The sequence below is a fragment of the Genypterus blacodes genome, unplaced genomic scaffold (genome assembly GCF_046128005.1).
Source record: "Genypterus blacodes isolate CSIRO-AG114 ecotype Tasmania unplaced genomic scaffold, CSIRO-AGI_Gbla_v1 ptg000017l_1, whole genome shotgun sequence".
NCBI classification, from domain to species: domain Eukaryota; kingdom Metazoa; phylum Chordata; class Actinopteri; order Ophidiiformes; family Ophidiidae; genus Genypterus; species Genypterus blacodes.
Window position 1 is genome coordinate 3202871 of NW_027466831.1, and position 20097 is coordinate 3222967.

The following is a 20097-nucleotide window of genomic DNA, read 5'->3' on the forward strand; positions in this document are numbered from 1 at the left end:
GAGAGAGAGAGAGAAAGAGAAACAGAGAGAGAGAGAGTTTGTATGAGTTTGTGTCACGCTGCTGCCAGTGCTCCTATTCCTGAAGCTGGACTGGGTAACTGGCACAGACCACCATGCTCTCTTAAGTTTTGCTTGTGCTTCCCTGCTGGCTGAATTATTCTGGTCAAGAAACACACACACACACACACACACAGGATCAGGTCTTGTTCAAGGCAGATACGCCTCGATGCACTGCAGGTCTTTTAGGACAACACACCAGCTGAGGCCTGCCTGCTTTGCTGACCCATGAAACCTTAAAGCAAGCAAGGAGAGAGAGAGAGAGAGAGAGAGAGAGAGAGAGAGAGAGAGAGACCCACAATGATAAAATATGTCTTGGAATAATGAATGAATACAAACTCAGTATGAATTGTCACTGATGACCAGGACTTCACCATCTCAGAAACAAATGATGTCACACCATCCTGACAGTAGAGAATCCAAACGCTTATAGAAGCTTTTCAGCTGTTTAAGTGTTTTAAGCAATTACCACGTCTGCGACAAACAGTTGCATAGTTTTTCGATGTTTTGAGGAATCTATCATATTTGCTAAATGAATTTATTGCACTTTGGGAGGCGCCGAGCTGTCACACTGAACAACATTTAACAAGTTTGATGATTTATAATATGGATTGTGCAAATGAGGAGCGATTCTGCTGCGTGTGCCGCGCTGCTGTGCAAATGAAAAACATCACGATAAAAAGAGATTCAGTCTGAGGAGAAAGAGGAGAATTAAGATCCATTTATAGAAACGCAATGGACGCCATTTGTGGTTCAGGAGCTCCCCGGTGTGGCGGAAGAGGGAACTGCATTGGACGGCAGCGTTCCCTAATACAGATTTCACACATCTTTATACCTTCAGTAACCAATTCAATAACCTGTATTATTAAGTACAATCCAATGTAACACTCTTACTATGACTCCCGCCTGTGAGAAACAGATACATGATTGTGGACACATGTAATGGTGCTGTTTTACACTATAAACACTATATTTATATTTTTAGCTCTAATATTTCGGCCGACACTAATATATTAATCTAATATATTGACACACACAAAGGGGAGAAATGAAACATGATGGATTTAATTCCCAAATTACTCATTTATGTAGTATGTGATGTCACATTCACACAAAACACAGCACACATAAGAGAAACTCTTTTAATAGATAAATACAATTACACACAAAAGAAATTCTGAATTCTGAAATTTCAACAAAGTATCATCAACTTCATTTGGAGACTAATGTGCTTGCAGTTGCTGCTCGGGCAGTGGAGAGAGAGAGAGAGAGAGAGAGAGAGAGAGAAATATTGAAAAGTAGAACGAGGCAAAACAAAAGCAGGAAAATTAAGAGGGAGGAAAGAGAAAGTGTGAGTTACCTAAAGAGAAAGAACGAGGCAGAGAGGTAGGAGACGGAGAGAACCTGAATTATTCTGCTGATTCACATAACACCAGAACATGGCCAAGTCAGCTAACAGGGAACAGTGGAGGAGAAATCAGCTTTTTTTTTCTCTCCCCCATGTGCCCTCATGGGAAACCTTCGCAGCATAAAGAGAGGAGGAGGAGGAGGAGAAGGAGGTCGATTGTTCCTTCAGCCAAACCTCATCTACTGAAAGAGCTTAGGACACAAACTTTAATTCCCTGATCATGATTGTAAATAAATATTTCAACGTTTCTGTCTTGGCATCTGGTTTGTGGAATGCGTACACACACACACACACTGAGACACACTCCAAACACGCAGTATGGAAAACAGTTTGTGTCCTGCAGTAACACAACACCACGGTTAGCACAGAGCAGCACTAATGTAGGAAATACTTCACCTGAATTCACAATGACATCGAAGAAAGGAAGAGCTTACTCTGGCAGAAAGGCAAACGAGTAAATGTACTATGTACAAGCGTTGTAAGTGTGACCATTAAGAGTCGAGGTGGCAGGAGAGGGGGGGGGGGTCCTCGGGGGCCCTCAGGGTGCAGGCGTGGGCGGTTTAAAGAGGCCAGTCTTTCTGAAGTGGCGCACGATGAGAGGCACGGACACCAGAGTGATGCTCATACGCACTGGGGCGAAGAGCTTGTGAACAGCGTATGCCAGGACGAAGGTGCTGGTCCCCGCCGCCATCTTGGACTGGACCACCGCCTCGCTGAAGCCCAGCTTGCACAACATCGCCGCCATGTCGATTCCACTGGGGAGGGCAAAAGGGACACGGACAAGTCCAGTTTAGACTTACAGGAGAAAATATATGCGATTCAACGTCTCCGCCACCAGAGGGAGGAGCGCTTTAAAGAGTGTTTACACTGTTCAAAACTGTGTAAATAGTGAGCAGTGTGTGTTCAAAGGGTACAATTCAATCACATCAGGCTGCATGAGTCAAAAGTACTTCAAAAGCAACAAGGATTAGTGACTCGGAAAAAAGCAAACTTTGATTTTGCTGAGTCATGGTTTTCATCTGGGCCGGAAAGAAATATGAAAAGAATGTGTCAACACCAGAGCTCATTAACAGCTCGCTCACACCAGCCAAAATTTGAAACTCGGTTAAATTTATGGATCCGTCTGCACCCCCGACAACTGTGTGCCGCCGGGCGCAGCACTGAAGCGGGGCTGAGCTCTGCAACTGCCCCCTGATGACACCCAAGAACGCCTGAGAACACCCAGTGCTGGTGTGGATCCCTGCTGACTGTCAGCACCGACGCAAAGCCATTTAGAATATTTGAAGAGAATGGCAATGATCGGTCTGTCTAAAGTGGTCAATCACCTCAGACAGCTTTCTATGGTTGTCATCAGTGCAAATTTGAATCTCTAGATACTGCAGATCTTCCTTATTCTCTTTTGATCCGGAGGAAATGACACCCAAACGCCACAGCGATGCATTCGAGGTGAATCGCATCCTTCCATTATAACCGCCGACTCTCTTCTGGCATTTGTGTTACCTGGAGACGAGGAGGTAGAACATTCCCAGGGACATGAGAGAGATCACCACGTGGAAGGAGACTCCCACCGCCCCGTACTGCTTGAAGACCTTTTTCAGCTGCTGGGTCTTGCTGGGTTTGCCGCCCTCTGGCTCGGCTTCCTCCGGGGCCTTCATTGTAGAGGAGGAGGAAGGGGAAGAGGAGGAGGAGGCCACGGTGGAGGCCTCCTTTAAATGCAGCTCCTCCTGGACAACAAAGAACAAGAGAGGAGAGAGTGAGCACTAAGAATAAAAGAGGGGAGGACATGGATCACACAGAGCAATGTAACCTCTATATAGGCTCAGTCAGCACTTTTATATTAACAAACTACAAGGTTATGACTTTGCTTTACTGTTACACACAAAAACATACTATAGTTATCATCCCTGTGACGTGCAATAATGTATATAAATTCATATAGCTCAACCTGGGTGAATGCTTTTGTTTTCTGTTTTTAGACCAGAGCAGGACGTTCATGTATCAGGACACAGCACTCTGCAGTGACCTTTGAACACAGGGGTCATGCATGTAGGTCAAACAAAGCCTGACCCTTCAGGAGTTTGGTCTATTCACAGTGCAGCAGCTCAGTCAGCTGATTCAACAGACTGCTGCTGTGTGCCTCAGCTAATTCACTGAGAGCACTTGCAGACACTAACACGTGCCCTTTCACAAACACACACACACTCGCTCACCCTCATGGGAAAAGTCAATCACTTTCTCCCTCACACACATGCACACACACTTAAACACACAAAGCCCCTCTCAGCGACCCCGTCATTGAGTGCACAAACACGGACATCACGCTGCCTTTGTGACCTTCAGACACATGTCACACGCCGAGGCCAACACCACTCACGATCCAGCTGACTGGCATGTAGCAGCCACACACACACACACACACAAAGTGCCACAGACTAAACACTGTGACTTAGAACCTTCTATATGTTAACACTGATATGATCCTCCTGTTAAACAGCATCTGGATGATGTAATCACAAATCCATACCATGAGACGTGACCATTTACCTTGATATCAATAAAACTGACGATGATGGACTCTAATCCAAGTTTCTCCTTGACCTGCAAACTTTCCTTTTACACACGATGCTGTGCTGAGACGCGTTCAGGACCGTTAACTCTTATCAGGCTGAGGGCTCCACCCGGTGACTGACACACAGATATCACAACGTCTTCAAACCGCATTTGTCGTCGGACCCTAAACCGTCGCCACAAACACAACTTTGACTTTTACAAGCGTGTTAGTCGAATGCTGGAAAGTTTACAGATCACAGCTCTCATCACTTTGGGAACGACAGAAGAGGAAGCTGCTGATGTACCGCCCCCCCTATTGGATGAAACCTTGAAGAACGCCATTCCAGGGAGACCTTGAACATAAAAAAGTCCTAGTTAGAACCCATCTGACCAAATATCCTCTGCTGATCTTTGGTACTTGAGAGTTTTCAGTGGTCAAGGCGACAGAGATGAACATGATTCAGTGCCACAGGCCTCCCATCTTGCCTGATGACGCTACGCTGCCTACACAATTACAACTAAATCCCTTTAAATGGAACCCTTTCAGGTGCATTAGCAGGCTCAAGTATGATGAAGGATATTGGGGGGGGAAATGTAATTGGAGCCAAATCATACCATTTCAGCTTTATTGCTCATTTTATGTTTCTTTTTGATGATGAGAACATTAAACTGAAATAGAAAAAGTAACAAAAGCAGCTTCACATGGAGTGAGGGAGGGCGAATATCTCCCACTGAGGGGAAACACAATCCTCTGAGAAAGCAGGAAATACTGTGGCTGAGGCCTGTGTGCCGAGTCTATCTTTAGAAAAGTATTAACACAGTCTGCAGGGCAATTTAGTTATCAAATGGTAAACTGTCACTTGTGGCCTATTTCACAGGCAATTCATCATTCCAGTGTGGCCTATCAGTGGAGGTCATCTCTAAGACTGATGAGGTCACGGCGCTGTAGAGGGCAGATTAAAGAGTCCAATATACAGGATTCCGTAGAGATCTCCCTTTGTCATGCTGGAACATGGAATAGATCCTCAGTCTAAGATGTAGCTAGATGCTGAACCATGAAGATTTCGGTTATTTTCTGCAGCCGTTAACAGAAATGCACCGCTTCAACTCACAGGATTGTTTTGGTGAGGCAGCTGTGGCTCACTGCCCTTCCCTGGCTTCAGCTGATCATACAGTATCTCCCATTCATGACCTTCAAAACATTTTGTGCTGCACTGTCTGCTCGCTTCACACTGTCTTACTTTGTGGGCCTTTGTCAGACAATAAATCAGCAGCGCCAGAACAATGGATGCGAAGGATATCAGAGGGGGGGAAAAAACGGGCCCTTCTCTTCCCTCCATCGCAATTTGTCTTACGAAACTTTGCCCCAGACGGCCCCCGGGATGAGACTGCGACGCGTTCGCCGTCCCACCGACAATGGACAATTGAAAGGCAGGAGTGGGCGAGCAGGGCAGGCCTTTGCTTTGGCAGAGGCGAGCAGGCCGAGTGAGGGCAGGCCGAGCTTAAAGCAAAGTGGTGCAGCGGCGTGGGTGGGTCATGTGAGAGAGGGAGAGACTAAGGCGGTTGTGTCAGGGAGGGTGTATGGGAGGGAAACTGTGGGACTGTGGTCTGTGATAAGCCTTTGAGAGTCATGAAAACACACACACACACACACGCACACACACACACACACACACACACAGGAAGAAAAATTATAAAGTTGTGGCTTCCTCTTGTTAGGGGCTTAAATAGAAGATTAAAGGGGGCTTAAGAGTCTGAGGGGGAAACTGAACTAAACAAGTGCAACACGATGCATCCCAGGACACAAAGCTGATCTAGTGTCTGACCAGAGAGCCCAGCCTGATGACCAGAGAGCTCAGCCTGATGACCAGAGAGCCCAGCCTGATCACCAGAGAGCCCAGCCTGATGACCAGAGAGCCCAGCCTGATGACCAGAGAGCCCAGCCTGATGACCAGAGAGCTCAGCCTGATCACCAGAGAGCCCAGCCTGATGACCAGAGAGCCCAGCCTGATGACCAGAGAGCCCAGCCTGATCACCAGAGAGCTCAGCCTGATCACCAGAGAGCCCAGCCTGATCACCAGAGAGCCCAGCCTGATCACCAGAGAGCCCAGCCTGATGACCAGAGAGCCCAGCCTGATGACCAGAGAGTCCAGCCTGATCACCAGAGAGCCCAGCCTGATGACCAGAGAGCCCAGCCTGATGACCAGAGAGCCCAGCCTGATCACCAGAGAGCTCAGCCTGATGACCAGAGAGCCCAGCCTGATCACCAGAGAGCCCAGCCTGATGACCAGAGAGCCCAGCCTGATGACCAGAGAGCCCAGCCTGATCACCGGAGAGCTCAGCCTGATGACCAGAGAGCCCAGCCTGATCACCAGAGAGCCCAGCCTGATGACCAGAGAGCTCAGCCTGATCACCAGAGAGCCCAGCCTGATGACCAGAGAGCCCAGCCTGATGACCAGAGAACCCAGTCTGATCACCAGAGAGCTCAGCCTGATGACCAGAGAGCCCAGCCTGATGACCAGAGAGCACAGCCTGATGACCAGAGAGCCCAGCCTGATCACCAGAGAGCCCATCCTGATCACCAGAGAGCTCAGCCTGATGACCAGAGAGCTCAGCCTGATGACCAAAGAGCCCAGCCTGATGACCAGGGAGCTCAGCCTGATGACCAGAGAGCTCAGCCTGATGACCAAAGAGCCCAGCCTGATGACCAGGGAGCTCAGCCTGATGCGAGAGAGCCCAGCCTGATCACCAGAGAGCTCAGCCTGATCACCAAAGAGCCCAGCCTGATGACCAGGGAGCTCAGCCTGATGACCAGAGAGCTCATCCACCTCCTCAACTCCACTTACCTTCTAAATGCTTATTAGTTCATTTATGACTTTTGGAGGCTGCATGCTTGCAGTCTTGTGATTTTAGTACGATGAACCAAAACATAGTTTGGAGTGGTAGAACATTTGGAGCTGATGATCACAACAATCTGTAATGTGCTATAGGTTCTCCAGAGTTTTTGGCAACAATATTTTCACTTAATCAATGACAATATAGTTCAAAGGGAACACACTTCAATTGACCTTAGCCTTCTCTCCACTGTATTTATGTCAGATGAGTTTGTGAGAAACTTACTCATTCTTCTTATGACAAATCAGTTTCCTGTTTCCATGGAAGAGTCCCTAGTGGATTTCATGTCAAGCTCAGTTTGACCACATATTAATGCCGTTTGGTGCATGGCTGTGATAACATCCCTACACTGTTGTTGTGAGACACGTGTCAAGTTTAAAGGAGATGTACACGTGTAAATAACAGCATCTCTAAGTTAGAGGCTGGGCCCAGAACTTCAGGCCAAGGACGCTTGTTGCTGCTAGTGCCTCTTTCTCTGATATTTTCAGTCAAATATCTTTGTCAGCTGCTTAAAAAGGGGAACAACACAAAGAACAATCTATTTTAAAAAGTCTGCGTCTGTGAGCGTCATGCGGTTTCGTACACCAACCTGCCCTCTAGCATGCGCGTGAAGGCCTGGACAGACAGGCAGACAGACAGACAAGCAGGGGGTGGACAGACAGGCGGAAGAGGCCTCGTGTATAGTTGATGATTCTGGGGTTTGATTCCGGAGCCGCTGGGTCGGAGAGGCACCACTAGTTGAACCCGGGTTCCCGACTTCCATCTGCGCGCCTTTAAAACACGCGTAAACTAACCGACAGGTGGAGGACAACAAGACACCTCACACGGCTACTTTCGTTTGTCTTTACCCCTTTGTTGACGGCGGTGAGGTCCTCTGCTGCGTCCGGGTCGCGTTTCTGTGTGGCCGGAGCCGTAGACGAGGCTCTGGTCTGCATGGTGGACCAACGTGGACCGGTGGAGCCCGCGAGGAACAAAATGTCAACCGCCGAGTCTGCGTGAAGTCTCTGTCTGAAAACACACGAAGTGCCGCCGACACTTGTGGAGAGACTCGCTGCAATCGTTGACACCCGGTCCAAGTGTCCCCCCCAGTTCGAAGGCGAGTCCCAGGCCCGGACGGGGCCCGGGTTCGACTGTCGCTTCCCCACCTGCTCAGACTTGGACTGGGCAGCAGCCCCGGTGGACAAACACACACACCGGGGAGACAGAGACGTGTAGCCGTTACGTAATGCCGACGTGACGTTGCCCGGTCTGGTTGCTTTGACTCGCGCTCTAAACAAACCCGGTGCGTTCAAGGTCCGATCCAAAACCGCTGCGTACGTCCTCGTTGCACGGCACAAAAACATGTTGTTCTCGGCCCCTGCGATGAGCTGAACGCGGGGAAATCCAACTTTTAACTAGATTAATGGTTCGGAATCACTAATTAGGTGTAGAAATGCCCGCGGACATGCTGCCTGTGGACCCGGTCTCCCTCCGGTCTCCTTGTTGTTGACCGATAATCACACGCAGCCCAATGAGCTTCGACGCGCAATCGCAGACCGTTTACGGCTGGAGAGGGGGGAGCGGGGGGAGGGAACACTTAAAGGTGTAACAGCGGAAATGAGCTCATTATGAAGTTACGTTCAAAAGAACCTGTTTCCAAGGTGTAAGTCACCAAACGCAACATTCCCTTACACAGATACTTGTCGGTATTAAAGGCTTACTCCACAACTTTTTTGGCATCATTCTCAGAAAAGTTCACATACAGAAAAGCAGAATTAGGAGAAATCGACCATTTGTGTTTTTCTTCTCGTCAGAATTATAAATTTAAGCCTGGTGTAACACTGTGTTTACAAGCTGACACAATTACAAATGTAAATAAACCAACGACACTGACACAAAGCATTAATGACCTATTTAAACGCCCATGTAGCTCATTCAGATTGTATCTTTAACTGCTTAGTGACGCTTTCCTTAACTCGTTGCTCTATGAATGGTTAATAAATAAAGCATTCATGATTATGAAGCACTTTTCAAAGAACATAGACAAACAAAGTATCTTGTTTAAGAAGGATGGACACCAGGCAAAAGGGACAGTTCGTTTTAAGGTCGTATTAAAGCCATTAGCTACAGTTTGTAAAACTTAAGAGGAGACTGTAATCTATTTACTAAATGAAGATGGTTCTTAAGTCAGTAAAACCACAAGTGTTGTTTTATTTTGGAAAGATAAACTCAGCAAGAAGACTCACTGGATGTAAACTATCTTCATCCTTCATTAGGTAACACTGGCCCTGTGTAAAAACCTTCAGAGCTACATCAGCTCTTCTCTTTGTGTATATTTGCATCCCTGTGCAAAACCAGATAGAGGTGTTTCCAAAGGCCTTAGCTGAAAGGAAGTGGGAAAGGAGAACATCAGAACACAGATATGACAAAACTTTTGCAATGTAAAATCAATCATCACAAAGGTCATTGAGTGTGTCACAATGTAACGTGTGTCACAATGCATGACTTGTCTCATTAATTCTTGCCTTGGCATTTAAAAGTGTCATCTTGAGCATAAATTACAGGAAGGAAACAAAATGCACATTCATTCACACAAGAGTAGAGAAGGGAACCAGAAGTGAGTGGGAGGGAGGTAGAGAAGGCAGCGTTTGGCAAGGAGTCAATGAAAACACAGCACAGAGCTAGAACATGCTGTTTAAAATACAATTTGGAGCCCTTCTTCATGTTTTCTATTTACTTTATTAACTGAGAATAAAACTAATAAAACTGATAAAATGTTAAAATGTCAAAGAAGTTAAATGACATCACCTCTGGATGTCTTAATATCAGTGTTATACATCCTCTGAAAACTTGTACAGGTGTTCATTTGGCCATCGACAGTAATCTGCTCTGTATTGACTTCCACATAAACTCATTGTGAGTGTTGTGGTCAGCGTTTTACAAATGTGGTGTCTGTCTGTCAGATTTCCTCATCACTTAGTCAGAGAGTCGACATAAGCAAACCCACAAGGTTTCATCACTGATTTTCCTCATGACTAACACTTTGTAATCCTCTAACAAAAACCTCAGCGTTTCAATTGCAAATCCCTGAATGTTGCTTAAGAGCTGTGATTTTAAAGGAAAAGGAGAAAGATGAAGAGCAGGAACCTTGCAGGAGCAGGAGTTTGGTTATTGTAGGTGGATATATTCCTCGTCTGTGAAGGAAGTGCTTGTAACTATGGAGACAGACGTTGTGTAACCAGTCAGTCCACCAGTATGGCTAAAGCTTGTCTTGTGCTTTCACCAGGTTCATCTCTATGGTTATTCACAAAGGTTACTCCAAAGGTTTTCCAAAATTATTGTGATTATTCCTGAAATCCAAGTAATTCCTTATTTTATGATGTTATTGCAACACTGCAGATTTGTTCTAGACATTCCAACCATTCTGTGGCCTTTAGCCTCCGTCTACATTCTGAACTGGTCTAAGCTCAATGGTGCCTGATTTGAGATGCATTAACTAACTTCAGTGTGAATCCTTTGCTGGATGAGCTTTTGTTGAAGTCAGATGCCGAGACACCCACTCTTTCTACTCAGACATCTTACATTCAGGTCAGATCTGACACCGGGGAGCTGCTAAGTCCAACAGACCCTGGGAATGGAGGAGACGTTTTATTTGTCTCCATTTTGTCTTGGAAGAATCTGGCAGAATGGCCATTAGCACAGGCCGACTCTCCTCCACTGTGAATACTTATCTTCAAGGCCTGCCATGCAGCCTTCATTTGCTTTCTTTCCACCCATCCCTCATCAGTAGCTCGCCGTCTAAACAACTTTTGGCATTGGTCCACTTTCCTTCTTTGTCCGCTGCACTCACAACTGTCCCTCCTCTCAGCATCGCTCCATTTGTATATCCACAGTGGTCACTGTCTGTCTGCATGTGCATGTGATAGCTGGCACTGATCCACTTTGCTCTTCAGTGGAGAGGAGCGACTGAAGGACTGGGACAGGAGCCAGCTGGCCTAAGACTCTGCAAAGCTCAGCCACAATGGTTAAGGCTGAGGCCGGGCAGGGGAGGTTAATGCAGCCTGGATCATGTGGTTCACCACCATTGTGCCTCTCTCTGTCTATATGCCTCGGCCACACACTGATGGAAGGATGATTTCTCTCAAGTCCATTGATTGTGCACACACTGAAGCCTGTAACTTAAGGCCGGTGTTTGACAAATTAGTGTATTAGTACAGACGATACTGGACTTTTTATCGTATTTGTTTTCAAATAAGGGTTATTGGTTAATTTGATTTATTAATACCAAATACTAATCAGAAAATTACATTAACAATAAATTTATGCTAATAGTAAAGTTTCATTGGCAGACTTCACTGTAAATACATTTAACATTGAAGTAATGAAGATTCCTTCTAAAGTTGCAACCAATGCTGAATGCTGAATGAACAAAGGTTTGGATCTTATTTACATATTTGTGCGCAAGACTCTAATTTTGCATACATGCCAACATACATAAATGTGATAAATACATAGAAATATTTCAAAAGCCTGTTTCAGCTTTTCAAAATTAGAAACCTGTGTGTCAGATTATATTTAATTCTTATAAGCACATAACAAGTTTCTCTATTAGACTTCATCTGGGTCATAAGTGCCCTAAAAAACATCAAGATTGAAACTTGCTGTAGAGTTTTATGCGCTCCTTTCTGAGAGCTGTCAAGCATAAACTGTTTCCACTGTGCAGGATATGAACTGTGGCTCCTGATCTAAGGTGAAGAAACATCACACACACACACACACACCAGAGCAACACTGTCAGAGTTTCCTCTCGTGCCCTCCCACTCTCTAAACCAACGGCTCTGGAGTGTGAGCGGTGCCGGCAGGGTGCAGCCTTTAGAAATACTCACCCGGTGACCCCGCCACGGCTTGTGAATGGGAGGAAGTTCAGAGAGAAAGAGGGAGAGAGAGTCGGGCGGGGCGAGGAAACAGAGGAAATCATTGAGCGAAGCAGGAGCTGTGCCAAGGCCCTGACAGCTGTGCGGTGAAGGACGGTCCAGCCTCAGCCCTGTCTGTCTCCGCACAGAGACGAGGGCAGAGGGAGCAGATGCCTGAGGGTGACCTAGTTACTAACCTACATATGGGAGAGAAGAATGTCAACTGCATTCAGTAAATCCACCTGACCTCAGCAAAAAATAAAAAGTGTGTGGAAACAATTTGAAGATGTCAAAAAGTAACAAGGTGGTTTTGAGCACAAAAAGAACGCAGCAAAATGTATGAAGTTGAAAACAAGCAGAAACATCACATTTAGGCTCATATCATTCAATTATTTGACCTTACACAGTAAAAGAGACCATGTTAAATTCTCAAAATATACAATTTATTCAAAATATGTCAATGCAACCATCACTATATTCCAGTAATATACAAAATCAGTAGTTCATTCTCTTATTATCTTATCCTGATAGAGGACGAGGCCTGAAGTCAAACACCAGCCAAACCATCTATGAGAGTACAAGTGAGTTTTGTATCAGTGGTCGTTCCTTTCTGGTTAAGTATGACCTCATCACCGCCGGGCGGGTCAGAGGTCAAATGTCAAATGTAGTCCGGGTCAAGATGAATGAATTTCAGTTTGATATTACGCAACAAGCAGAACCAGAATTTCAGCCGATATTATGTCAACTCCATATCACTCTAATGGAAGTTTGTGGGAAAGAAGAAGGAACCAAAAAAGCGGAAATACACTTTAGTCCTTCCTCAAAATTGGTCCACAAACAAATCGTGTTCCGTATCCGGAGACAGGGGCGTCCCAGACTTTAAGGTGTAACACTGTATATGTTCCTGGGCCAGATCCCGCCTGTAGTTTAATGCCACAACAGAGAGTTTTAAACACAGTTGGATGGGAGCACATGAACATATTTACCTGTACACATTTACACATCTGTACACATGCTTGACAATGCACAAAACACTGTTATGGGGATTTCGGAGGTAGTGGCATAATGGGGCATTATGGGTAAATCGTTTGTTACAAAAAGGCTACAATGTCTTACTTCTTGCGCACTCACAGATGAGCTCTTATCTGATTCATTAAGTATTTTGTTTCTGGCTTTTATAGGGAGTTTGTGGAATCGAAAAACTCCTCCTATACTTACAGTGATACATTATTTGAATACACAAACAAACATGAACATTTTCTGCTAGTGAGTCAAGTGAGTAGAAGCAGAATGAAGCCGACATCAGCAGATAACACTGTTATTTGTTATTTGTACGGACACATTTAACATGAAATCCAACCTGGTGTGCTGGGCTGTGTGTGTGTCTGTATGTGTGTCAATAACAAGTACACAAAGCAGACGTTAAACATTAATATTTTCATGTCCGAAGGTGCTTTGCTGGGCGATTCTCCAGCTCTCATCTCATATTGCATTCGCTCTCCCACACGCCATCCAAAAAATAAATACACTTAACTTTATGAATCATAGCATGTTTTTGATTTTTTTTTACACTTTCCATTAAGTTCATAAATAAAGAAATGTACAGTATTTGTCAACAATGTTTGCTTAAATTATCTATACGGCCAATCGCAAAGTGGATTATGCATAAAATACAACATCAGCTGTCAGTTTAGCTTTGTGATATGAAAGAACATTAAGCAGAGAAGTACAGGTACATTTTGAACAGTGCAGTACTGTCTTCCTTCCTATGACCTTTCCTGGTAGAAGTACACTTCCTGAAGAGTTAAACACTGTCACTGGCATTCCTTCCCTTTGCTAATGCAGGCGGCGCATCCACATGTCAACTAGAGAGATTCCGCAGATCTCGTTTTGCTACGTTTCGCTGTTTCTGATATGTTCCAGTACAACACAGCTTGACCTTCCAGCGTGTGCAACGATGGCGACAGATGATTATAACAGGATCCACTCCCGAAAAAACATGAAGTACCTGAAAGTCCTTCCTTTCTTCATTTAAAGTGTTCCGACCTTTTCTCCTGACCTGGATTCTTAAAGGTGTGCAGGGACAGCAGGGGGGCAGAGAAGCGGCTCTTTCTGTCCGTTTGGCATGTTGGAGAGGGAATCCACACCCCCAAACCACAAAGAAGCACCGCTCGGTTCCTTCCTCTGTTCACGACGTGACTTTAAACATGCCTGCATTTGGAGGAGGTGATGACGCTTTCTGGAGGCACAAGGAGAAGCTTCTGGGTGTTCTTCAATGCCGCCGCGAGGCTTCTCAACGCGCTCCACAGCAGCACGCAGAGCAGGACCAGCAAAGGCAGGGGTCTTCTCTGTCTTGGCTTTGATCCTCGCCCTGGGAATGGCGAGGCGTGTTCCAAAGTACAAGCAGGTTCTCCATCAACCCCAGCAGGACTCTGTGTGGGGTTGGAGTCCATGTGTGTGTGTATGTGGGAGTGGGTGTGTGTACAGGATCTTTCCTCAGATCACCTCCATCCACCTCTGTCGCGATGCGGGACATCACTCCCTCCTTCTGTCCTGCCCTCCTGCAGCAGACTTACCATGCCTCTCTCTTCTCCGTGCCATCACTTCCTGTTCCACAAACAGTCGCGTGGCGCTACGACACACAGCAGCAGGCCCGCGCCTTGGCCTGCTCTTCCTCCATTGGCTGTCTCAGTTTGAGGATGGGCGGGTCGCCACTGGCCGGCGTGTAGTAAACTGCGCTCCCATTGGAGGAGACCAGCGGCATGCGGGGGTCCTCGGACTGGGATTTGGCCTCGTTGAAGGAGTCTGTGGAGCCGTTACCTAGGTGACCGTTAAACAAGGGGTGATTGGACAACTTGGCGGCCGCTCTCTGTTTCTTCAGCTCTGACAGTGTCTGACCGCGCTCTCGGGACCAGGCTTCCTCCTGGGCGGGTTGGGCCGTGGTGACTCCACCCTTATCTGAGGATGGGGCGCTGCCGTTGGACGGAGGTTGCGGCGGCACGGACGTGGTGGTGGAGATGAGGCCGTTCTGTTTGCCATAGCCTTCTTTGAGGACAGCGGGCAGCGTGGACTTGTCTGGCAGCTCCGCAGCCACAGCGGTGTTATTCTGTAGAAATCGAAAAGGGGGAATTAAATGCCTGATTTCTGCACTGGGAAGACGGTGAAGAGACAGATTGAATTGTAAAACCACCGTATTTGTTATGTTAGTCCATTCTGAAGCTGAGTGTGTTATAAAATAAACTCTTCAATCTGCACCAATTTCGAAAACACACCACAAAACAACAACTGTAAACAATTCCAATCAATATGAGCAATCAGATAAATAAAATGTTAATCTGAATACTTACATCTGCCACCTGGATATTCTCCTGGTCCGACTCCTTCTCCTTCTCCTCTCGCTCCTCCCTCCCTCCCCTCCACACGATGGCTTCCGTCTCGTACTCTTTGCGACACAAGTTGTGTCTGTCCGAAAGGCTCGCTCGCCGCACCACTTTCCTGTGGACACGAGTCGTCAGATAAACTATTAACTTGTGTCTTTGTTTTTAGGAATTTACAGTTAGAATCCACAGTTACAATCTTCCCTGTATCTGACAACAGAAAGGTTGCAGTAGCAGTAAATGTGCCACTAGATGTCGCCACTTACCCACGACTGCCTGCGCTGGATGTTCTCCGACACAGTGAGGTTTTGTGTTTGAGCTGCGACTTCATGATGATGTCGTGTTTATGCTTCAGGTCCAGCAGGATGGCTCGGAACTCCTCATCCTCACACAGATCTTATAGAGACAAGGGGGAAGGACAGAGGATATAGCATCCTTTCAAAATGAGATCCTTTCAAATTGTTTAGTTTAAAAAGAACATTGAGTAATTTGGTCACAACGTTGATTGTAATCTCTGGGAATGCTTAAGATTTTGCCATTTTATTTATATTTATTTATACATTGTTTTGGTCCTACGGCTTAGGTTTGCCAAACAAGTACTAGAAGACATAATTAGTGTCTTGACAGAGTGATAACAATATCAAATAGAGGTTAAGATCTGTCTGCACGAACATTTAACAGCTTTTAATGGGAATGAACTCATAATCTAACACTTCCATGGGGTGAACATGCTGGAGGTGAAAGCACGTTTTCCCACATTTGTCAACTTAATTCTCTAGCTGTGATGAGGTGTTGAGGTGTTGAGGTGTTGAGTTGTGATCATACCTATGGGAGTCTCTTCTAGGAAGGTCTTAGCATTCAGACTGGCTCCATGAGACACCAGCAACTCTGCTACATGCATCTACAGCAACAAAAACAGCAACAACAACAAATTAAGATTAATGGTTTCAGCGCCCTAAATGTGTGTGTGTGTGTGTGTGTGTGTGTGTGTGTGTGTGTGTGTGTGTGTGTGCGTGTGTGTGTGTGTGTGTGTGCGTGTGTGTGCGTGTGTGTGTGTGTGTGTGCAGTAATCCGTTTCCCGTTTCCTGTTGTGTTTGCCTCACCTGACCCCAGCACGCTGCAGCGTGGAGAGGCTGCCATCCGTCCGAGTCTCTCAGGTCCATGCTTGCTCCCCCTTCCAGCAGCAGCTCAGCAGCCTGCACGTAACCGTTTGCTGCTGCAATGTGGAGCTACGACAAAGCAGAGGAGGATTTCATTCATTCATTGAAAGTACGGTTTACCAATGTACAGGACGTACACTGTACAAGCACAACGCGTCCTGTGTTGGTTTCTGATTGTTAGTTCATGTCCTTCATACACGTAAAAATAATTTGATACGTCAGCAAGAACAGGGAAAAAGTGATCCGGATTCAAGAGATCACATCTCAAGGCCCCTTCGATAGCTCAGTTGGTAGAACAAAGGAGGCTTATTTAGTAGTCCTTATGTACCCTTATTTGGTTGCTGCTTTTCAATAAATGTTGTTATAGCAAGTAAGTATCCTTTTTTTAAAACAATTGTATTTCTATTGGTACTATTTGCATCTATTTCACTACATGTACGTATGCAAGTATGAGACAAATTAACATCTTGAATCTCGAGTTTGATTCTGCTCAAATGCTTTCAGCAGAGAATGACTTCATCTCATCGTTTTGAAAGCAGATGGGAAGATGATCATTAAGGTTCCTGCACATGATGATGCTGTACTGTGTTTGCCAGATAATAGATGTGAGCGATGGTTAGCAGGCTGATGAACAAATCACCGTCAGACACGAGCAAAAGCGTGCGAGGGAAGATTGGACTCTGGACATCCTGGACATAACCGGACAAACTGATCAAATCCGTTTGCAAGGTGATTTAAGTGAATCATGAAGCCTCCACTGGGTATGAAGTATAAAGTTCACATACTTTCCCCACATTCATGACATATTTCGGCGATCATTGTGACTGGAGCGAGGATGAAACATTATATGAGCAATTAATGCAGAAATCCAAGAAATTCTTCAAGGATTCACTCACTTTTTCTTGCCGCTCGTGCTCATTTTCTAACTACTCGCTGGAATAAATCAAATGCTTACTGCAGCAGATGGCATGCACGAGTCTGACAGAGACCCAAAACATCGAATAAATCTTTACCAGTGACAGATGAGATGTAATTACAGACAGCAGAATGTTCACACACTACAGTATTTGTAGTATATATATATTTATATATAAATATCTGTTCCTTAACGTCTGAAATATGTGTGAAGTCGAGGCTCGTGGGCTTCCTACACATCAGATATTTCCTCATCTTTGAGTACTTCAGATGTTTTTTGTCGACATTTCAATCAAGTCAAAGGCTGTGAGGAGCTTGAGGGATGTTGGGGTTTATTAGTTCCTGCAGGCTTTGGGTTGCGACTGGGTTTATGACTTACAGGCTGCTGAGGATGACTAACACACTCTGATGGAGCGATTTGGCGTCTTTGTCTACAAAAGCAGATACAGGGAGCGTTTTTCAGCAGTCTGCGTATTCCAGCAAACGCTGCAGCTTTGGGAAATGAAACCAGGGACTAGCTTAAAAAAACACATGTAACACACTCGGACTGTGACGTTTACGCGCCTTCTGTGTGTTAACGTGCAGGTTTGACAAATTAGAAACTCCGGTATGTCCTTAGGTGTCAGTGTGTGCTGCTACCTGTGACCAAGATAAGAAGTCATAAGCGCCACCATCAGGTCAACTTCTACTAAAATGTAATGGCTTCATCCCTGCAGACCAAGTTTTGTTCCATTAATAACTTTTTTTTGTCGTCCTGCTGATAGACAGACAGACAAACAAAAGTCAAATTTTTGCAGCATTCAACACGAACAATGACAAAAATGAATTCTGCTGGAGAACAAACGAGCGCCCTTACATAACGCCACACTATCTGAAGGTCTCAGAGCCGGTTGGTGTCATCATGCATGAATGCAGATTACACAGAGGACACAGAGGACACAAAGCAAAGAGCTCAATCAGACAATCTGATGGAAGACTTTTAAAGCTTAATAGGGCCATTTTGGGATACGACCATATTGTGTGTGTGTGTGTATGTGTGTATGTGTGTGTGTGTGTGTGTGTGTGTGTGTGTCTTGGTTGTTCCCATCTAGTGGTCTGTCACACACAGCCTAAATCCCCGATGAGATTTCATTAAGACAGCCGGCATCAGGAAATTATACTCTAATTACTTTTGTGGCCTTCTTGACTTTTTGATGCGTCATGGTGCTAAACTTTAACACCAGCGGACGATTCTATTGATTGTGTTCTGACAAAACTCCCCCAGTGACCACTTGTGCTGATTAATACACAGATGGATCACTCGCACAGACAAACTGCACAATATAAACGTTTCAAAAGTAAAGAATGTGAAGGCCAGCAACATCTTTATTGTAGTAAATGGAGCAGAATATCAAGGTTATGGCTCTTAGTCGATGTTTCTTTGTGCTTTGCCTCTTTCATACAGACTTCCTCCTCTTAAACGTGTTAGAAATCCTCTCCACCAGGACGTTTGTGTGAATTTGCTCTCTTATTTTCATTAGCCCCAAAGTCTTTCATGTTAATTGCGGCGCACTTCTGCAAGGTCCAGGTCATTATGACGCAAGCATCCTCACATTCTTTGAGTGTTATTTATTTGAATTGAATCATGAATCACCCAGTATGAAGCATTTATCTTTTGCCTATTTGCAGCCAAAAAGCCCGACGATAGATTGGAAAGTCATTATTCATTACTGCGCACAGTAATGAGTAATGATTCATAATTCAAGCTTTTTTCTGAAGTACCAGGCTCGTGTTTACATTCTGTCTGTTTACATGCCACATCGACTCAGTCTCCTGTCATTAGAAGACCTCCAGTCATGTGTTTATTCACAAAAGCTGATTGAGTGTCAAATTAGTTCATAAAACTTGAATATTTGAACCGGTTTAGTTGATCTAACTGTATAATTAAGTCTCTGTTTCGCTTAACGACTTAAGTTAACAACAAATATATACATAGAACTTCACCGTCTTCTTATAGTCACCAAACTTCACTTTATCTCGCCGAGGCCAAACAGTAACAAACAGAGTTTACACCATCCTAGATTAGAACCTTTAAAAAGTACAATCCATTAAAAAATGACAAAGATGCCAGGGTAAATGTAAACAGCATGAATCCCTGGATCCAGCTCGTCTCCTGCTGTGTGTAATGGGACGTCTACGAACACGTATGACAGGACACCACACTTCCAACATTCCTGCTGACCAGATGGCTGCAGTTTGTGTTTTTACAAATGGAAACTTCCAGATGCGGCAGCGGCAGAATGGGTCGTTTAGGAATACAATGTTTTGTTGTAAATTGATGCTTTGTCCCTCCCCAGCACACACACACACACAGACACAGACACAGACAGACACACACACACACACACACACACACACACACACACAGGAGTCTCTTACCAGTGTTGCTCCCTGCGAGTCCTGTTGGTTGACCTCCTCTCCCTGATTCAGCAGCTCCTGAATATCTCCCAGCATCCTCCTCTCTGTTGACGCTCGGGTCTCGTTGATCATCTCCTGGGTGATGCCTGATCATCAGTTACACAAACAAAAATAACCAGAGATGTTAAACACTCGCAGCTCTCACACAGTCGCAACACGCTGACACACACACACACACACATATACCGATGTGCAGCAAAACCGATTTTTATCAACCAAACCAAAACCAAACCAAACTTTATAATGAAAGTTTCAGCAAAAGAGTTAAGTGGTATTTGGCTCTCTTGATGTCGTCTGTCACATTCGCTCGGCTTTCTCACTGCCAATTAGAGCTCCACACTGTGATGACTATACTTCAGCAAAGAACTTATTCACCCACAGATCAA

General features: G+C 45.3%; 2 protein-coding genes across 3 annotated transcripts in view; both read right to left on the reverse strand.

Moving 5' to 3' along the window:
- Positions 1-1185: 1185 nt before the first annotated feature.
- Positions 1186-8455, reverse strand: fam210b (family with sequence similarity 210 member B). Its single transcript, XM_076141336.1, has 3 exons — positions 7759-8455; positions 2966-3189; positions 1186-2220 (listed from the first exon to the last, which is right to left on the reverse strand). Exons 1-3 carry the CDS (start codon positions 8251-8253, stop codon positions 2004-2006), a joined length of 936 nt encoding a protein of 311 aa, XP_075997451.1. The 5' UTR covers positions 8254-8455; the 3' UTR covers positions 1186-2003.
- Positions 8456-12223: 3768 nt separating this feature from the next.
- ppp1r16b (protein phosphatase 1, regulatory subunit 16B) overlaps positions 12224-20097 on the reverse strand; it is a 51571-nt gene continuing 43697 nt past the window's right edge. For both annotated transcript variants that reach the window (XM_076141110.1, XM_076141111.1), the window contains exons 6-11: positions 19673-19797; positions 16283-16408; positions 16005-16080; positions 15446-15575; positions 15150-15297; positions 12224-14908 (exon numbers count right to left, since the gene is read on the reverse strand). In XM_076141110.1, coding sequence (XP_075997225.1) covers positions 14435-14908; positions 15150-15297; positions 15446-15575; positions 16005-16080; positions 16283-16408; positions 19673-19797 — 1079 coding nt within the window. In that variant the 3' untranslated portion in view covers positions 12224-14434. The remainder of the gene's footprint in view (positions 14909-15149; positions 15298-15445; positions 15576-16004; positions 16081-16282; positions 16409-19672; positions 19798-20097) is intronic.

Coding starts and splice junctions, on each gene's coding strand:
- fam210b (XM_076141336.1), bottom strand. CDS start 8,253: ATGTTTTTGTGCCGTGCAACGAGGACGTACGCAGCGGTTTTGGATCGG. Junction 3,190..7,758: donor TCACCGCCGTCAACAAAGGG/GTAAAGACAAAC, acceptor TTTGTTGTCCAG/GAGGAGCTGCATTTAAAGGA. Junction 2,221..2,965: donor TTCTACCTCCTCGTCTCCAG/GTAACACAAATG, acceptor TGCCCTCCCCAG/TGGAATCGACATGGCGGCGA.